Source organism: Pteropus vampyrus, unplaced genomic scaffold (assembly GCF_000151845.1).
Source record: "Pteropus vampyrus isolate Shadow unplaced genomic scaffold, Pvam_2.0 Scaffold44, whole genome shotgun sequence".
NCBI classification, from domain to species: Eukaryota; Metazoa; Chordata; class Mammalia; order Chiroptera; family Pteropodidae; genus Pteropus; species Pteropus vampyrus.
This window is the reverse complement of record NW_011888825.1, coordinates 273,146-291,188: the sequence shown is the minus strand read 5'-3', so window position 1 is coordinate 291,188 and position 18,043 is coordinate 273,146. Positions and strand designations below refer to the sequence as shown.

The 18,043-nt window shown below is 51.3% G+C and overlaps 4 protein-coding genes and 4 non-coding genes across 10 annotated transcripts; 1 reads left to right on the top strand and 7 right to left on the bottom strand.

The window, feature by feature from the left end:
• Positions 1 to 88: 88 nt before the first annotated feature.
• On the top strand, positions 89 to 3,108 carry SOX15 (SRY-box 15). The gene is made up of 2 exons (XM_011358857.2): positions 89 to 2,050; positions 2,749 to 3,108. Exons 1-2 carry the CDS (start codon positions 1,521 to 1,523, stop codon positions 2,915 to 2,917), a joined length of 699 nt encoding a protein of 232 aa, XP_011357159.1. The 5' UTR covers positions 89 to 1,520; the 3' UTR covers positions 2,918 to 3,108.
• MPDU1 (mannose-P-dolichol utilization defect 1) lies at positions 3,064 to 6,620 on the bottom strand. 2 transcript variants are annotated; one of them, XM_023529889.1, is made up of 7 exons: positions 6,309 to 6,620; positions 5,127 to 5,192; positions 4,818 to 4,950; positions 4,402 to 4,487; positions 4,164 to 4,267; positions 3,932 to 4,042; positions 3,064 to 3,798 (listed from the first exon to the last, which is right to left on the bottom strand). In XM_023529889.1, the coding sequence occupies exons 1-7, from the start codon at positions 6,409 to 6,411 to the stop codon at positions 3,688 to 3,690; spliced, it is 714 nt and encodes a 237-aa protein (XP_023385657.1). In that variant the 5' UTR covers positions 6,412 to 6,620; the 3' UTR covers positions 3,064 to 3,687. The 2 variants fall into 2 exon arrangements, with proteins under 2 accessions (XP_023385657.1, XP_011357160.1); XM_011358858.2 differs by having other exon boundaries at positions 3,102 to 3,798; positions 4,164 to 4,282.
• Positions 6,621 to 8,434: 1,814 nt separating this feature from the next.
• CD68 (CD68 molecule) lies at positions 8,435 to 10,832 on the bottom strand. Of its 2 annotated transcripts, XM_011358854.2 has the most exons (6): positions 10,406 to 10,832; positions 9,889 to 10,301; positions 9,598 to 9,717; positions 9,396 to 9,468; positions 9,120 to 9,290; positions 8,435 to 8,828 (listed from the first exon to the last, which is right to left on the bottom strand). In XM_011358854.2, the coding sequence occupies exons 1-6, from the start codon at positions 10,452 to 10,454 to the stop codon at positions 8,695 to 8,697; spliced, it is 960 nt and encodes a 319-aa protein (XP_011357156.1). In that variant the 5' UTR covers positions 10,455 to 10,832; the 3' UTR covers positions 8,435 to 8,694. The 2 variants fall into 2 exon arrangements, with proteins under 2 accessions (XP_011357156.1, XP_023385656.1); XM_023529888.1 differs by having other exon boundaries at positions 8,435 to 9,290.
• A 221-nt stretch (positions 10,833 to 11,053) lies between these two features.
• On the bottom strand, positions 11,054 to 17,344 carry EIF4A1 (eukaryotic translation initiation factor 4A1). Its single transcript, XM_011358856.1, has 11 exons — positions 17,193 to 17,344; positions 15,750 to 15,798; positions 15,169 to 15,301; positions 14,579 to 14,718; positions 13,386 to 13,554; positions 12,932 to 13,041; positions 12,576 to 12,719; positions 12,350 to 12,487; positions 12,157 to 12,246; positions 11,811 to 11,890; positions 11,054 to 11,703 (listed from the first exon to the last, which is right to left on the bottom strand). The coding sequence occupies exons 1-11, from the start codon at positions 17,213 to 17,215 to the stop codon at positions 11,559 to 11,561; spliced, it is 1,221 nt and encodes a 406-aa protein (XP_011357158.1). The 5' UTR covers positions 17,216 to 17,344; the 3' UTR covers positions 11,054 to 11,558.
• Positions 11,970 to 12,113, bottom strand: LOC111738893. Its single transcript, XR_002780026.1, has one exon. It is a non-coding gene; the product is annotated as a small nucleolar RNA SNORA67 (small nucleolar RNA).
• Positions 13,133 to 13,267, bottom strand: LOC111738902. Its single transcript, XR_002780035.1, has one exon. It is a non-coding gene; the product is annotated as a small nucleolar RNA SNORD10 (small nucleolar RNA).
• Positions 14,112 to 14,256, bottom strand: LOC111738897. Its single transcript, XR_002780030.1, has one exon. It is a non-coding gene; the product is annotated as a small nucleolar RNA SNORA48 (small nucleolar RNA).
• LOC111738898 lies at positions 14,999 to 15,134 on the bottom strand. Its single transcript, XR_002780031.1, has one exon. It is a non-coding gene; the product is annotated as a small nucleolar RNA SNORA48 (small nucleolar RNA).
• Positions 17,345 to 18,043: the final 699 nt, after the last annotated feature.

Below are 18,043 nucleotides of genomic sequence, written 5' to 3'. Positions count from 1 at the left end.
TGTTTTCTTAGGACTCACCAGTCCTGGCCTTGCCCGGCTGGGCCCATTTCCTCTTTCTCCACACCCAGCTCCTCTTGGTGTTCCAAAGATGGTCTTTGGGAATTCCTGACATTCCTAAATTCCCCAGGCCCAGGTACCCTCGTGGTCTAGAGGAGAGTAGTTTGTGGCTTTGCTGCTTTTCCCCTCCCCCAGGTTTGTTGGTGGAGGGAGCTGTGCCACTCCTATAACCCTGAGTCACAGCAGGCTAGGTAGGGCTGCTCCAAGCTGGAGTTGTTCCTGCTAAGAGCTGAGAGCCAAGGCGGTCTACTTAATCGGATTACCTGAGGCCTGAGGCTTGGGCTGGGCCTTGGGCTGAGTGGGAAGCAGGGTTCTCTCCTGATAGCAACTGGGACCTAGGGTGTCCAGCCCCCATTCACGCTGCTTCTCTGCTCTGGATCCAGGCCTTTTCTTCAGCATCCACAACACTGATCTCTGAGCCCAAGAGGAGTTGTCCTGGGGTTCCTGGCTCCCTGCCTCCCACTGTGACCCTGAAGTTTCGAGATAAAACTGGTGGAGAAACCGTTGGGGGCTGGAGTTGGGAGAGTTTAAGTTTTCTCACCTGGAGTGGAGTTGAATCACCACCCAAGCACCTGCTGGGATGACTCAGGCAACAAAAATGGCCTGTTTCCCTTTAACTGCCAGACTTTCTTGCCTCAAGGGCAGGTCAGGGGTTTGAGGTGCAATGAGCACCAGAAAAGGGTCTGGGATGGGGTGGGGTACTCACGAATTCCTCTTCGCACAACTCTGACCCTGAGGGCTTTTGATTCTCCTGTGCTTAATCCCATTGTGCAAAGGAATTGACTTTAAATTTCCAAAGTTTAAGAAGGGAGGGGAAGACGTGCTAAATTACTGGGGCTGGAAGGCCTGACTTCTAGGTCTTGGGTGGGGAGGGGGCGTGGCGCCCTAAGGGGGTGTTGGGGGCTGGGAAGAACGGGACACCTGGGTCTGCCTGAGGGAGGGGGTTATTGGCGCTTTTAAGAAGGCGCGGTCTGCTGGGAGGGAGTGGGGAGGAGTCGTTAAAAGCTGTTCCTGGGCCTGACCCACCCGCCAGCCACAGACACTGAGGCCAGGTGAGAACTCCGAGGTAGCAGGGGTGGCCGCCAGGCAAGTGCGATACTTCAGAGACAGAGCGCGACGTTGACCACCTCCACCGAACACCGGGCTGGTGGCTAGCCGCAGGTAGGGGAAGCAGGACTGGGTTTGAGATCGCGTGGCATTAAGGAGAGTGCAACCTGTCCTGTACCCGGTACCAGACAGGATTTTGCGCTCGACTTTTCCAAAGCGTGCTGGATTGGTAGGGATCAGGGGCTCCAGGATAAGGACTCTGAATTTGAAGATGATATATACTTTATAAGGACACGAGTTTCTCTGGAACGATTCCAGACTAGAAAGACACGCTTTAAAGATACCGGTTTTGGGGATCAACGTTTGGCTTTGGAGGGGAGGGTGTAGGTGCCCTCTTAAGGCTTCCCTCCACCCTCATGGCGCTACCCGGTCCCTCACACGACCAGTCCTGGAACCTGGAACCTCCCGCTCCCACGGCCCCTACCTCCTTGTCCTCTGGCTCCCAGGAGCGGGAGGGCTCTGGGAGCCCTGTGGTCTCCGGGGGTCTTCCCTTGGAGAAGGTGAAGCGGCCCATGAACGCGTTCATGGTGTGGAGCTCCGCTCAGCGCCGCCAGATGGCGCAGCAAAATCCAAAGATGCACAACTCGGAGATCTCCAAGCGCCTGGGCGCGCAGTGGAAGCTGCTGGGCGAGGACGAGAAGCGGCCCTTCGTGGAGGAGGCCAAGCGGCTGCGGGCCCGGCATCTGCGTGACTACCCGGACTACAAGTACCGGCCTCGGCGCAAGACCAAAAACTCCGGTGCCGGGGCACCCCACTTCGGCCAGGGAAGCGGCGGCGTGGCTACCAGTGGGCCGGTTTGGGGGCCCGGTTACGTGCCCACTCAGGGGAGCAGAGGCTTTGGATACCAGCCCCCCAACTATTCGACAGCCTACCTGCCTCGTTACAGGTGAGTAGCTAAGGAGCGGGCTGAGGAAGGAAACGGCTGTATTCCCCTCCTGGAGTTCGGGTAGGCCAAACACCAGGGGGCCTGGCTGGCAGGGGCCCTGAGCTCACCCAAGCATAGGCCACTCCTGGGAGTCTCGAGGTTGTCATTGAGGTTTGGCGGGGCACCACCCCCTCTACTTTCAGCACCTTGTGAAGGGTAGGATAGGAGAGTTCCAGTAGCCCAGGGATTTCCTAGAGGATGTTCCCATCTGAACTTGTCAGCAGTGGCCCTGCAAGGGCAGGCCACAGCCCCCTAGATGTTGACTGAGTTCATTATCTACCTACCCGCATTTCCTGTCTCCCCCGCCCCCATTCTGGCCCTGGTGTGACCCGGCTTCCTTGCCCAGCCCCTGGGCTAGGAGAGGCCAAACCCAACTCAGCCCTTTTCTGGCCTGCCATCCCAAAAGAGGAAAACAGGCAGGCAGCACGCAAAGCTCAGCTGCTGAGCTTGCCCTGACAAGGCTGCACTTCTCTTAAGTCAGCCTGGAGTCTGGTTCCAGACCTATGGTACTCAGTAGGGCCTAGATAGCCAGGGATGGGTTGGGTCTACCTGTCTGCCCAGAACTGGTCAGACCTGCCCTCCTATGGGTGTTGGGGACCCTGCCTTGGCACCTCCAACCAGGGAAGCACCCTCTAACCCCAGTGTTTCTCTCTTTGCAGCTCTTCCCACAGTAAACCGGAGGCCCCCTCACCATGCTCACTCCATCAGAGTAACCCTAGGCTCCAGGGGGAGCTGCTCCCCCCTTACAACCCCTACCTACCCCCAGCGTCTCCTACTCCGTACAACCCTCCTCTCTCAGGGACCCCCATGCCCCTAGCCCACCTCTAACCGCCATGAACTTGGACAACCCAGGAAGGGCTCCAACCTCCTTTTTCACCACTGCAAAACCCTTTAGCACTGTTGAACACACAGTTCAGAGCTGACTTGTGGCTCCCCATCTCCCCACCCATGAATGCCAGAGGTGCAACACAACATTTATATATATATTTTTAGGGTGAACACAGTTTTGTACAATTAAACCATGTCTCTGAGTCTTTATTACCCCATCTCTATTCCCCCTCACTGCAGCAGGAACCAGCAGTCTCCACTCCCTTCCGCCTGGACCTGCCAGAGCAGGAACTTCCTCACCCCACCCTGGGGCCTTACCTGAGTCATTCTGTCTTCCTTCCCCCACCCAGCACTGGGGTCCAGGAGACAGTCTCAGCCAGCCTGGCAGAGGTCAGGCATAAGTCCCTAGTCTTTCCCACTGTACAGGCTTTGGTATTCTAGTGCCAGAAGGGAAGTGGGGAGCAGGGGGGACAGGGCAAGACTTTTGCCCACAGTAGGTGAGTAGCTGGGAATTGCTAAAGGATGAATCTCAGCCAAATGATTAAATGAGTTAACAGTGCATACACAGGACAGCACACAGTAAGTGTCAAAATGTCAGCCTGAAAATCTCTACTCCCATCCTTTATAAGGATTTGGGTCCAAACAATCCCCGGCTCAAGAGGAATGGGAATGATTAAAAACCACACTAGCAGACTAGCTTAGATGGGAAAGACCCTGAGGTTGGGTGGATGAAAAGAAACATGGAATGGACTCCAGTCGCCAGCTCAGCCCTACTGCTTCTTTTCCTTTGCATTCCAGTAGAAGAGAAGCTGGGCAGTGATGAGGCCATTGCAAAGAGAAGAGACCACAAAGGTTCCAGCCATGAGGGGGTCTCCAGTTTCCTGGGCATGAGACAGAGCTAGGATTACTTTTCATTAAGCAAAAAAAGTTCCAGAGAGCAGCAGCTTTTACTCATTAGTTGGGAGAGGTAAGATGAGGTTTTAGTGCCCTCTAGAGGGAAGAACATGCACTTACCTGAATGGAGGTGAAGATTCGGGCCAGAGAGCCCCCAAAGAGCAAAAAGACTGTGATGGCTGAGAGCTGACCCGTGTGCCCATTCTGGTAGTTGGTGGCTGCCTGGACCAGCTAAAAGAAGTTGAGATTCTTTGTCCTGTCATCTGAATTCTTCCCTCACACTTTGAGCTGCCATTCTGCACCTCACCCAGATCCCTCTCCCAACGATTCTTCCCTTGCTCTCAGTACCCACCTTCCCCGCCACTACAGCAGGCACACTGGAGGCCTGGAGCAGGGTGACTACAGTCAGGGGTGTCAGTGGTGAAAGCAGCAACAGCAGGACCAGGGCATAGCACGCTAGGAAAGCAACACCTTGGGATCAGGGAGACAAGGAATCTTTATCAACTTCTGGAGTTTTTTGGCTTCCCAAGGCCTGCGTTCCCAGCAGGGCTCCCAAGAGCCGCAGCCAGATCTTGGGAAATCCCCAGCACCTTTCACAGTCTGTCCTCTGTAGTGCAGGACCAGGAAGCAGATGGTAACTGTCTGGAGCACCAGGAACAGGGCTTCACCCCAAGAACTGCAGAGTCAAGAGTTGGGAGAAAAAAAGGCAGGCCTGGAAAGAGGCAGGGAAAGCCTCCATAGCCCATCCATCTTAGGACATAATTCTGTTTACTCTGTCCTCCACATCTGTACTGGTTCCTTCCCTCCTGTCTCCCAGCACTCCCCACCTCTGACTTAAAAACTCTGGATCCTGGGCATTCTTGGGATGCTCACCTCCCATCACCTCCACAGATGATGACTAGATTTCCAGAAAGGCTTAAGCTTTTCCTGCCCTTTTACCTTCCTCACCCTAACCCCACTAGACTTGTGAGCATTTACCCCTGGGGGTAAAAGGCAAGCCTCTCACCTGAAGGGGAAGTTGTTGATGATGCTGTAGACCATGGTCCCAGTCAATGCCATTAGTTCCAGCATTACCGACTGGAGGCTCAGCCCTTCAGCACTCTTGGCTCCAAGGATTTTAAACACTTGGGGCAGTTTCACTGTAGAAAAGATAAGACAGTGCTGAGGAGCTGCTATCCTTTAGGAGTTTAATGCAACAACTACTGGGAAAAATGTTACCCCACTTCTAGTCAAAGGACCCATCCAACTTACAGCACTTTAGCATGCTCCCTTCTCTCCCCATCCCAACAACAGCAAAGGAAGATAAAATACATACCCAGAAGTGACCCAGCTACAATGCCCAGCCCCAGGCCTTTGCTGAGGAGAATCTTGAGGCACGGGACTGAGAAGAAAAACAGGAATAAGCAGAGAGGAGACCTCTGGAACTCAGGTCAGGGCTTTCAGGAGACATTCCAGGCCTACAGGCTTAAAGAGCTCCTGTGGACTTGCCACTGCTCCTTAAGACTTTGAATACCCAATCAAGGAAGCCTTGGATTGTCTGGAAGCAGATGAAAAAGGCCTGGTCCTTGCTCCTGCAAATCATATCACGTTCAGATCTGATGACTTTCCAAACCAGCTTTCACCATTCTTTCCCTCTGACCCTGTCTTCCATTCCCCGAAGATTATATCTAAACTTCTTGGTCTGACTTCGCTCCACTGCCTCCTTGTATAAAGCTGAACAATGCCCAAGTGTCCGCTGATCCTCTATTCCCCCTTCACTTTACGTCTTCTCTCTCCAAGGTCTCCTTATCATTCATTCCTGAACCCGCTGTCCTAGCTTTACCCTTCCAGGGCTTGTTTTTATGCTCCGGCCACCCACATTTTCTCTAGCCTTCAAGCCTTCCCCTCCAAGAAGCTTGGTTAAGCTTCTCAAGGATCATGAATGCAGCTAAAACCAAGTATTTCAGGAGCACAGTGCGGTATCATGAACTTGCATGGGCAGACTGGGAAATCCTCCCAAAGGGTCTGATGTGAGGTGGGCCTTGCTGTGGAGTTGCCTCGTATAAAAGAGGAAGGCAAATTATCTCAAAATTAGACCATGCACAAATGTGGAGGCCGGAAGGAAAGCCATCAGGATGGTAGGAACCTCTGAAGGTGCCGCTGAAGGCCTGGATCATCATAGGCTTGTAATCAGGTTTAACCTTGTTCCTGAAGGTATAGCGACCTATTATAAGTTGAAACTATTTGATCATATTTTAACTTTGTTTTATAAAATTTGAGTCTTTTGGCCTTTCATTGTCGGTAAAGCATAAACTTCCCGAAGAATTATTTCCACACGTCGACTCGCCCTCTCATCCATGAATGGCGCCCTTCCTCTACGAAGTCCGTGGCACTTCCGCCCCTCTCAGAAGTAACTTCCGCCCAGCACGGCATGCCGTAGTTGTCGCTGTCACTTAGTCCGCAGTCACGCCCCAATTATGCGCTCCAGAACTTTGACCGGATGCCAAATAAAACTCACCGTGAAGCAAGTCCCACTGGACGAAAATTTGGTCGTAGCATTTCTCAGGTAAAAGAATCGGCACCAGCACCCGTTTGAAGGGCCCGTCGGCTTCGGCCGCCATATTGCAAAGATAGCTTCCGCCAGTCTTTCCAGAGCGTCATTGACTTTCGGTGCGCATGCGCACTCTGGGCACTTTGCCTCTTGTCTTCCCGCGATTCAACTGGACTGCCCCGTTCTTTCCTTTCTTACGCTACCCCGCCTTTAGTAGCGTTAAATAGGTCTCGTCCAGAGACCACGTTTTGGACACGCCCTCCCTTCTGTTCGAATTTTAAAGCGTGCCAAAGCTGTACGCCTGCGCAATTCTATCTTTCGCGCTTTTGTTTATGCGAGATTTATCCTCCTGGTTTTCTCCGCTTGTCCTGCTCGGCGCCATCTTGTCTTCTCTCAGCTGACTTTACATTGTTCGAAGTTGAAAGAGAAGGAGTGTGAGTCTCCAAAATGGCGTTGGATGGGAGCGCTCTAACTCTATAAATCTTCTTTTCTTGGGTGTCTCCAGAGGGAATGGCACCGGCGGGAGCAGGACAGTTGCGCTAAGCAGCCTTTCATGGGCGCCCGAACTGTGGGCATCGCTCATGCTTCTCTCTCATATGGTTCGCCCAGGACTTGGCGAAAGGGTGCGCCAGCACCTGTTGTGCTGGGACAGTGAAGTAGAAGAGGAAGTGGATGGAGAAAGCGAGACCAGTTTCGAGGGAGGGCAGTCCCCCAAATCCCTGCGGAGCCCAAGCCTGGTAGACTCCTGGGAAGCACAGGCAGGATACCCCGATTTCCTTCCCTACCACTTTGCTGGCCCGAGGGCACCACCTCTGGGCTAAGGCAGGCTCCTCTGCCTTCTGTGACCACGTGCTGAACAAGGACTTAGGCTGAGTGGGCCCAGCAGCTCCCCTTGGGAAAGGGCACTTTGGAATACCAGCCAAGAGTGATACCCTCTGCCACCCTGAGCTGGGACACCAACTCTTAGCCCTCCTGGTGGAGCGGGGCTTGGCCCTCATGCTCTGGCCACTGGGTGCCTGCTACGAGTGCTATGCTGTCTTGCAGCTCTTTGGTTACTCGCCTGTGTGCCAGTCTCAAAGTGATAGGGCCGGGGCCCCAGGGCTGTGGACAGGTAGGGGTCTATGGCTTGTTAGGAATAGGGCCGCGTAGCAGGTGAGTGGCAGGTGAATAAGTGGTTTTGTCTCTATTTGCAGCTCCTCCCCAGCACTGGCATCACTGCCTTAGCTCCACTTCAGATTATCAGGCATTAGATTGATAGGACTACTGGTCCCTGGTGCAAAAAAGGTTGGGGATCACTGTTATAGGGGATGTCTGTGAGGCAGTGGTGGGCTGCTGGGCCCTGCCAAGTGCAGACTGCCCTTAATGGGGTGAGCGTCCAGGTCCCGGTGGCTTTTCAGTAGCCTTATGGCGCTCCTACAACTGAGAGGGCTCCATTCTGGCCCTGAGTGATTCCACCACGGCCTACTATAAAGGGCAGGAATGGCATCCAGTGGTGGTGCAGGCTGTGGCTGTATGCAGGCCCTTTTGTGGAATCTGGACAGGCTGCCCTGGAGGTGCCACCCACCACCACTAGATACACCACCACTGGGGACATCAGGGTTGGTTCCACGGGTGGCCCAGGGTGGTGTTACCAGGAGCACAGAGGAAAACTGGTGGTCAGAGTACCCACTGCTCCCATTGTTGATGAAACCCTTTGCAGGTGAGCTAGGAGCATCCCAGGTGCATTAAGGGTGTAATCAGGCTGTTCAGCCAGCCATGGACATGGTGGGTAGGGCAGGCATTCTGTGCTGAGGAGCCATTTGCACAGCTTTTGGAAATGAAATGACATACGTGTGACCATCCCACCCACACTCATTGCTATTGTTGCCTACTTCCCGTATAATAGTATATAAGGGTTGGGAAGAATACTGTCAAGATGGGATGGAGGAGAGGGGGAACCGGAGCAGCCAGAGGCCCCAGCTGAGGCAGATTCAACACCAGCTGTGCCAGACTTTGTGAGGTGAACACATGAAAGTATTTGGTCACATATTGACATTTTCATCCCTCCTCACCAGCTGTTTCTGGCTCAGATTCAACCATGGAAGGCACAGAAGTTTATGACAAGTTGTTACTGCAGCTTTTAATTCTGACAGTAAGGACAAAGAAAACCAAAGACAAAGATTTGAGTGGGTTTTACTATTCTCTCACTGGGGATGGGAAAGCAGAATCTGTCACATTTAACAAACATCTCCCCTTCGGCCCTTCTAATTGCATTATCTCTGCATTTTTGTTCTTCAAGACAGAGAGGGATGATAACTGTCTCTGAGTCAGTCGAGTGGTGAGAAATGAGGACACCCCTGGTTGAGACAGATGCTCAGAGGGGCTGGTAGGTGGGTGGGCGTCTCCGGAAGATACAGAAGGTAACAAGCACCATGGTGAGGAGGCCGAGGGCAATCAAGCCGATGATAAGAGGCAGCAAGATGGATTGGTCACTGGGACAAGAGAAACCTGGCAGAAAGATATGGGAATTAGGCATCCAATGGCGGTGGCTGGGATAAAGGTGAGAAGGAGGAATGAGGGGGACATTAGGAAATAGAAGATTGGTGAGGAGCTCACCTAGATGACAGTACAGTAAATGAAAGGGGAGAATGGGCAGTCTTGTAGAGGAGGGAAGGACAGTTGCCCTATAATTGACAAGTCTGAGAGAGGAAATTTTGGGGTATAAGAAAGGAGATGATAAGCCTGGAGTAGGGGTTTTCAGTGCAGTGGGAGTTCCAGGAGGGAAGGAGTAGGTCTTACTTGGCCCAAAGGCCCCTGAAGGGGACAGGTGAGCAGCTTGTAGCTTCAGGAAGAGCAGGTCAAGGTGGAAAGCTGGTGAAAGAATGATGCTTTGGTTTCTGCAACTGAAGCTCTGGCCCAGCGGGGCTTGGAGTTCTCGAAGGGATGAATTCTGAACTGAGAATGTCCACTCTAAGAGAGTGAGGAAGGGTCAGGTCCATATCTACGTCACCCACCCCCCAGTTTAGGTCCCTTCAGGAGTCCTGTGCAAGTGATGAGAAAGGGAAAGTTGCTCACCTGCTGCCTGTGGGAAGGATACATTGTACTCCACAGCCATGTAGTTCAGGTAGACAGTGCTCTGCAGTGGCTCCTAGAGAAGTGACCAGGAAGGCTCAGGGCAGCAGGGGAGAGTGGTATCCATATTCACAGAGTAGGTAGTACAGCAAAGGACTGGGAGGGACAGGGTACTTGGAAGGTGAGAGGGATGAGGGTAAGGTACCTTCTTGAATCCAAAGCTGAGCTGTCCATAGGGGAATGAGAGAAGCAAATGGGCATGGGCACCCTCACAGCCCCCCTGGGCCTTGGTTTTGTTGGGGTTCAGTACAGAGATGCCCCAGGCCTGTGGAAGTTAAAGATGAGAGGGTCACAAGGCTACACAGCTGTGCCATCCAAGGTGCCTTGTTCCCTTCATCCCCACGCTGCATTTGCCCCTTTTTCTACTCCTTTTTCCTTTCCGAACCATAGCAAAGGGTTCCTTCCACTCCTGTTCTCCATTGTCTTTTAGCTTTACCTTTCCTCCACCCTGGGTTGGGTATAGAATTCGAATTCGAATCTCAGCTTGGAGATGGACACAGGGCTGGGAACCATTAGTTCCAGTGTAGTCTCCTACATCTGCCTTGGAGCCCGGGCTAGGACTGGGAGAGGGTGGAGGTGGTCTTGGGTGGGGAGAACTGGTAGAGGATCCTGGGCTGGTGGCAGTGCTGTTGCTTGTTGTTGGATGAACTGTGGCATTTCCGTGGCTGGTGGTGGTAAAAGGATTGTGAGTGGCTGTTGTGGGCTCGGGGCTGATGGTGCCTGTGGCAGTAGTTCTGTGGCTGGTTGTTCCAGTGCTTGCTGTGCTTTCTGTCGCTGTAGGTGTCACCGTGAAGGATGGCAGCAGAGTGGCCGATTTTTTGTGAGGACAGTAATTTCCTTTTCCTTGGGCTTTCAGCAAAGGAAGACTGGTTAGCAACCCAAAGAGCAGACTTCTCCCCACCCAAAGAGCAGACTTCTCCCCAACGACTCACTCCCCTTTGGTCCCTTCTTACCTGCTAGTAGCTCCAGCAAGGCTCCCAAGAAAAGTACAGCCAGCTTCATGGTAGAACAGCCTCACCTAGAGTCCACTAGGTTGTGTCAGTACCAGCTGCTTGCTCAGTCAACCCTATTCCCTGCCTTCTTTTGGAAAAGGAGGAAATGAAAGTCTTTGACTTCCCGTGACTGAAATAACTCCACCCCCAACTTGACTCAGGCACCTCAACCCTAGACACAAATCTTAGTCACTCAATTTTTGTCACAATTAGCCCTGGCTTCAGAAAAGTAGTTGTCAGGATCAAGAAATGTCATGAGAGGAAAATGAGTTTAAATTCTGGAGTAGTAGATCCTCAGAGTCCCCCATTTGTCTACCTCAGCATAACAATGTGGCAAGCAATGACAGGACCACTTGAGAAACAGCAGCGCCTCTGTTGTTTCCAGAAAAAATGAATTCCCTTTTCCCTCACCATCACTTCCTCTTGGATGAGACATGTGAGGCACTTGTGATGGTGATTGCCCAATCTCTTATAGAAGGGTCACACTATCCAGTTATGACCATTGTTAAAAAAAGCAACATTAACAACAAGGGATAATGTCAGCTAGGAGGGAAGCTATACCCTATAGCAGGTGGGAGGGAAGGGGAAGAAATGAGAGAAGCCCAAACAGGCAGTTTCGAAGTCATTTTATTCAGAATTTTGTGTGTTTCCTGAATCAATAAATACTATACAAAACAATGTAAAAATGGCTACCATTTTTTCTCCCCTACTCCCCCCCCACCTGGGGACAATCCCCTGGGGCACCTAACTCAGGGGTTCTCCCTCCAGATTTGGTCCAGCAAATGAAGTCAAGTGACATTAAAGCCCCCTTGAATCATTTTCAGAGGAATTTGGCTGGGGTAAGGAGAGTCTCTGGTTGACTAGATTAGGGAAATGAATTAGTGTTTTGGGGAGAAGAGACGGCGCCTGGGGCAAGAGCCTACCCCAAAGAAGAGGGTATCTAAAATGTTCACTGTTCCTTCTTTGCCTCAAAAAGTGACATTTATTCAAGGAAAAAAAAAAAAAAAGGAAAAAAAAATGACAAGATGTCCATCCCTTGGCTCCCTTCCCTCCCCCCTCCTCTCCTCAGCCCAAGGACTGAACCCTGGCTGGGGTAAGGTGACAAGCCAGCCCCTCAGATGAGGTCAGCAACATTGAGGGGCATTTCCTCAATGGAGGTGTTGTAGAAGGTCTCAATGTCTCGAAGAGTCCTCTTGTCTTCTTCTGTCACCATGTTAATAGCCACACCCTTACGGCCAAAACGTCCACCACGACCAATTCTGGAAAACAAGGACACCTTAGGATACACAAGGGTAAGGTAAACAGGGAAAAACAGAAGTTTCAGCCTAAGGAAGATTGGGCATGAGGGGGTTGGGCAAATACTCACCTGTGGATATAATTTTCTCTGTTGGTGGGAAGGTCATAGTTGATGACTAAAGAAACCTGTTGCACATCAATACCTCTGGCCTATGGCAAGAAAGATGACAGCTTCAACATGTTGAGTAAGGACACAATTCTACCCAGAAGAGATTGAGGACTTAAGTATACATGTAGGCAGCCAAAGGAAGGCAAAGGAAACACATCCCCTTTTCCCCAGAACACCTGAGGCACGCCAGATTTTATTCCAAGTTGCTACTTTCCTGAAGAGGGGCACTAGTAACAGCCCCTTGGAGAGGGAATCACCTTGGTTTCTCCCTTCAATCCCAGTTTTCTCCAAATTCCCTTTTACTCACCAGCAGGTCAGTGGTAATCAATACTCTGCTAGAACCGGAGCGGAACTCCCTCATGATTACATCCCGTTCCTTTTGGTCCATATCTCCATGCTAGAAAATAGAACAGTTTAACAGGTATACTGGTTCTGTGGACTGGCTGTAAGTGGGACACTGGCACATATACACTGTTGGTAAAAAGGTAGGGAAAACTCACCATGGCAGAGACAGTGAAGTCTCGGGCGTGCATCTTCTCAGTGAGCCAATCAACCTTTCTTCGAGTGTTGATGAAGATGACAGCCTGGGTGATGGTGAGGGTTTCATATAAGTCACAGAGTGTGTCCAGCTTCCACTCCTGGGGGTGGGGGCGGGGGAGAAAAAAATCAGTCAGGGGCTATACCCAACAACTTACTACCAGGCCCGCCTCCTGCACTGGGCCCCACCTCTCGTTCCACATTGATGTAGAATTGGCGGATACCCTCCAGGGTCAACTCTTCTTTCTTGACAAGAATTCGAATAGGATCCCTCATGAACTTCTTGGTCACCTCAAGCACATCAGAAGGCATTGTAGCTGACAGCAAAACTACCTAATGGGGAAAAAGCAGCCTCAAGATAGGAGATAGTGCATACTATCCTTCACTAGATACCACCTAAAACAGAAGCTAATACATAAAAACGCTTGAGAACAGACTAGAATCTTTATGATTCCTCTGGCACTTGATATTGCTTTTATTTCCCCACCACACCACAACCTATAAAGGATAAGCTACATAGGCAACGTTCTAAAAGTCTTTCTCACCTGAGTGTTGCTGTTGAGCTTCTGGAATATGTCATAGATCTGGTCCTTGAATCCACGGCTTAACATTTCATCAGCTTCATCCAGTACAAACATCTTGATGTATTTAGGAGCTACAGAAAAAAATGTATTAACAAGCAATAATTAGGGAAATGTAAAATGTTTAACTTTCTCAATACAGAACCAGGAAGGGACAAGTGGTTTGCTCTCAGAATTCTAAGACTGATCCTTTGCCTGGGTCACCCCTGCCAGGCCAAACAGCCCGGGGAAGTAGAACACTACCTGAGCTGCAACAGGGAAGCCAGGCTCAGATGACACGCATGAGGTTCATCACAGAGCAACTCTTTCAGAAGGGAAAACTAGCCTCACTGGGAATAAGATTGTGGCTAAGTGGAAAGACTGGGAAAGCTACAGAAGAGGGAAGTGACCCAGAGGACTAGAAAATTGAGATACTCACACAGGTATCTCCGGTTAAGCATATCAAACACACGGCCTGGGGTACCGACGATGATATGAGGAGCTTCCATTTGCAGCTTCTGCACCTCAGCACGCACATTGGTGCCCCCAATACAGGCATGGCAGGAGGCACCCATGTAATCTCCTAATGCCATGACTACTTTCTGTATCTGAACATACAAAAAAGTGCTATTATTAGCTACAACTGTGCCAGGCCCCATTTTAAATGCCTCTTATGTATTTTTTTTTTCCGAAATCAGACATGCACTATTACTAAAACTTTCTTTCCATATGAGAAAGAGGCCACTTAAACACATCTGGGATCACACTGCCAGTTAACTGGAAGAGACTCAAGTCTTTGTACTCAAAGTACAAAGTCTGGCTTTTTAGTCTGGCTCTTAAGAATACACTGCTTTGCCATAACAGCCCTCTGAAATATGGCCTCTTACCATACCAGACCCCTAACTTTCTAAAAGCCAATTGTGACTCACTTATACTGATCTCAAAATCTGTTTTATGTGTAGAAAAACATATCCGTGTCCTGTTGCACTAATGCCACGAAAACCACGCTAGGTGGTATTTTCACTCTTTAAGACACACAATGATTGCATCTCCACAGAACATTTTAAGATGACTCCCCCTAAAAGCCTCAAGTAGTAATCAACTTATAAAGCCAATGTTTCTAATCTCTCCCCAAGACCTAGGAAAACAGTCCAGCAATATGATTTTATGTGCCCCAGGCATGAAACAGCTCTGGCCACCAATCCAGGCATCAAGCTAGGATGAACAAAGGACTGTACATCTGCTTTGCCCCTGACTGATATAAGAGCATCACCACAAATCAGGTGTCTCCTTGCCCATAGCCAGGGGGTTTGTTCATAAAAAAGCCACCAAACTTGCCTAGCCAGCCAAGCTCCACCCAGCAGCCTTCCCATTTGACTCAAGAAATGGGTGTAGGGAAGTGATGCTTATTTATGTTTGGGTAGAAAAAAACTTCTAATTAATCCAGCAAGTCTTTAGAGATCTAGAAGTCATCAATTGATTTTCTTCACTTTAGGTAATCTCTTGGGTCAACTTGCCCCATACCTCAGTTCTTCCAAGGTTGTGCTGGTTGGGGAATACACTGATTTTTGGGTTATGCCAATTATTCTTAAATCAGCCCTTCAGGGGAGGAAAAAGAAGCTACTCTCTCACCTGCTGTGCCAACTCTCTAGTGGGTGCCAGGACCAAGGCCTGAGTGGCCTTCAGATCCAATTCAATCTGTTGCAGAATTGATATGGCAAAAGTGGCCGTCTTTCCAGTCCCAGATTGGGCTTGAGCGATCACATCATAACCTAAACAAATCAGGAGAAAAATTTGATGTAGTCGAGGGCACAAAGAACACTCAAGCCCTCGGTTAATGATATCAATGAGCAACCAACAGAGGTAGGTACCAAGCACAAAGTGCTTCAGACTTCATTCTTATCACAACATAGTACCCAAATGCACATATTTGGAAGCCAGATCAGGTTATTAAATCATTAAGCACTACATGAAGTTGAACTAAAAATACAGCTATAAATTATAGAGCAAAGAGAAGCTGGCTAAAATACTACCTTCACTGAAAACTCAGCAATGTGTGTCCATGGCATTAACCAGGCATGGGCACAGACCAAAAAAGCCCAGCTGGGATAAACATGGCATCACTTCATTCCTGGCTAATGAGACAAACACCATCAAAACAGGTACCCCTTTCCTCAGGATAGAGACAGTCCGGAACTTGTTCTAGGGCAGAGGAGGCTTACCCTTGATACAAGGAAGAATGGCTCGCTGCTGGATGGCAGAGGGCTTCTCAAAACCATAGGCATAGATGCCACGGAGGAGGGACTCCGAGAGGTTCATGTCATCAAAGCTGTCAACAATCTCATTCCAGTTACTCTGCAGGACACAAAAAATTAAAGTGATAACGTGGAGGTCCACACCGGATCAAAGTAAACCTTGTGCCTTCACCAAAGCTTCAGAGCCCACAACCTCTCCTCTCCTTCCTCCAGGGAACCCAGCTGGTTCTATATGGCTTGGGAAATCATTCTAAGGTCAGTCCACCTGTAAATGAGACTGGAGACTAGAAAGATAGAACTCCACCTGAAAACTTTGTCTTATTCATACTTTCAGGGACATAAATATTTTAAACAAATCCCCATAAAGCATTCAATGAGGAGCGCTTAGCTACTTAGAAGTTCGACTATACATTAAACATAAATCTTTGGTTCCAGTTTTAGTCTTAAATCACTGAACCACCACTCCAAGAAACCAGGAAACAATGCTACTGCTACTGCCCTTTCCAAAGGCGAGTGAAGGGAAATGATGGTTAGGGATCCAATCTCACCTCGATGACGCCTTCGGGCTCCATTCCATCCGGGCCATTGTCTCTGGATCTGTTGAAGTAGAATATGCTGACTGAAGCACATTAAAAAAAAACCTGACAGCTGGGACATTTCTACCAGCAATCGGCCTTGCATGATGCCATCAGCCTTCACTCTCTGACCCACACCCCACCAGTTCCTAGAAGATACAGTAGATACTGTACAGCTGAATCAGGCCATTGCCACATCCACGGAGCAGCCCAGGTCAAGCCGCCCCGACACGATAGGGTAACCTTTAAGAAGACACAAAAGCTGGGAGGAGCAATGCCGGCTTACAAGGCGGGGAGGTGATGCTTGCCGTTGGACTCACGTGTCCCGGGACCGGCGCTCCAAGGCCAAGAGCGTGCACCTCCCATCGCGGCCCCAGCGCGCCGGAAGTCCCGCCCTTCACCTCCCAGATCCGAAGGTAGGACATCCCCTTCCCCCCACGTCATTCCGCCCGCGCCCTCCCCCACTCCCTCCAAGCCCATCTCCCCCCTCGTGGTGCCCGGATGTGGGAGGCCGCGGGCGGTGGCGGCCTCGCGCACAATGAGCCCCAGCCGAGCTAGCACAGGGGGAGATTGCACAACACTTAGAGTCGAAGCGGACTGGGGGAGGGGAGCACCTCGGGCCGCCATGTGCTCGCTTCTCTCGACCACCTAGCCACGTCTCTCCACACCATGGACAATTCACATCCCGCCCGCCCCCGTCGCGTAATGGCGTCGCCTTCCCATACCTCAAGGCGCTCATCCCTAAAGGAAAGTAGACCTGCCCACCTACAGTTACCAATTGCCCGGTTTGTGCCGCAAAATAGACCCGCCCGCCCGGCGCCGGGTGGGCTCCTGGCGGCTCCCGCGGCCGCTCCTGGGGGTTAGGCTCAGCCCTGGCCCTAAGGAAAACCAGCACACTGAAAAGCTGGTTTCTTCTTTCCCGATCCGTATCTCAACGCGATGGAACAACTGGACCTGAGGACGCAGGACCACCCCCAACTCCCGCCGCCTAGGCGAGTGGTACTGCCAGAATCCTTCGGAATCCGAGCGCGCGCGAGCCCTCCCTCCAGCAGTGAGGCAACCGGACCAGCCGGCTCTGGGCCACGCACAGTTGCGGCCGCCTCTACCTTTCTATCCCACGCTAGGTCGCGACCTCGTCTAGCCACTCGGCGCTGGAGCTTCGTGCACCGCATCGGGTCCAGGCTTCCTGACAAACCTCGCGTTCTAGGCCCAAAAGCAAGGATGTCCTGTATAGGCCCTGGCGGCAACTACGGCGGTGGATCTGCCCCCTCCTCTCTCCCAAGACGGGTTCCTCCGGGTTTGATTCTCCCACAACATTGGTGGGCTTAGGGCGGTGGGCCTCAGCACCTTTCGCAGGGCCCTCGAAACGGAACGGTAGGGTAAGTAGCCCCAATCTTTAGCAAATGCTTTTCTTACCGGGAGTCCTGACTCGCAGACATGATCCTTAGAAACTAGGGCGGAGTGCCCGCCTATCGACAACTTATAGAGCGCCCGACCCCGCCCCAGTCATCCCATTGGCTTGGCTGCCTCAACCCCGCCTGCCGGCGCTCAGCAACTCGGCGTGACGTTAGTTTGTAGGCGCTCTAGCACGCAGCCACCATTGGATAACTTGAACGCCTATCAAGGTGAAGGCCCGCCCTGCAGCCTCATTGGCTACGAGGCCCGCCCTTCTCGCCGGTACGGAAGTGACATACAGGCGTCAGGCCTCGAGGCTTGGCAGCCATTTTGGGGCCCTGCACCCCTACACGTGCAGAGGCGGTAGTGCCTTAGTCATGTGGCCTACTAGGCCCTATCACGCTAGGGGGGCGAGGTTTCAGCCTCCGGGGACTTCCGGGCTCCCGAGACTTCCACTTCCCTTTACCTCTGCTCCAGGTCTCCGTTTGAGCCACATTTTATTTTGTTCTCCAGCAAAGGTCTGACACCACCCCGATGTGTGAAGTATACCAGGGATGATGGAATCAGCAGCCATACCCTAGCGGGTGGGAGGATTCCCCTGGCTGGAGGGGAAGAGGGATGGAATAACCAATTCCGGGGCTTACGAGCATTTGGGGTCGCTGTCATGAATCCTGACTGGCTCTCATAAGTGTTCTGCACCCAACTTTAGTACCTCTAAAGCTCCCTTATTTGTGAGGACTACCTACTCCCTCCTTCCATTCCTTGCTCCCTTGGATGGGGGATTCTTTTGGGTGAGCCAGGATGGAAAGCTGGCCCCTTAAGTCTCAAGACCCATTAAAGGGTAGTTAACAGCAATGGCTGGAGGAAAGCCT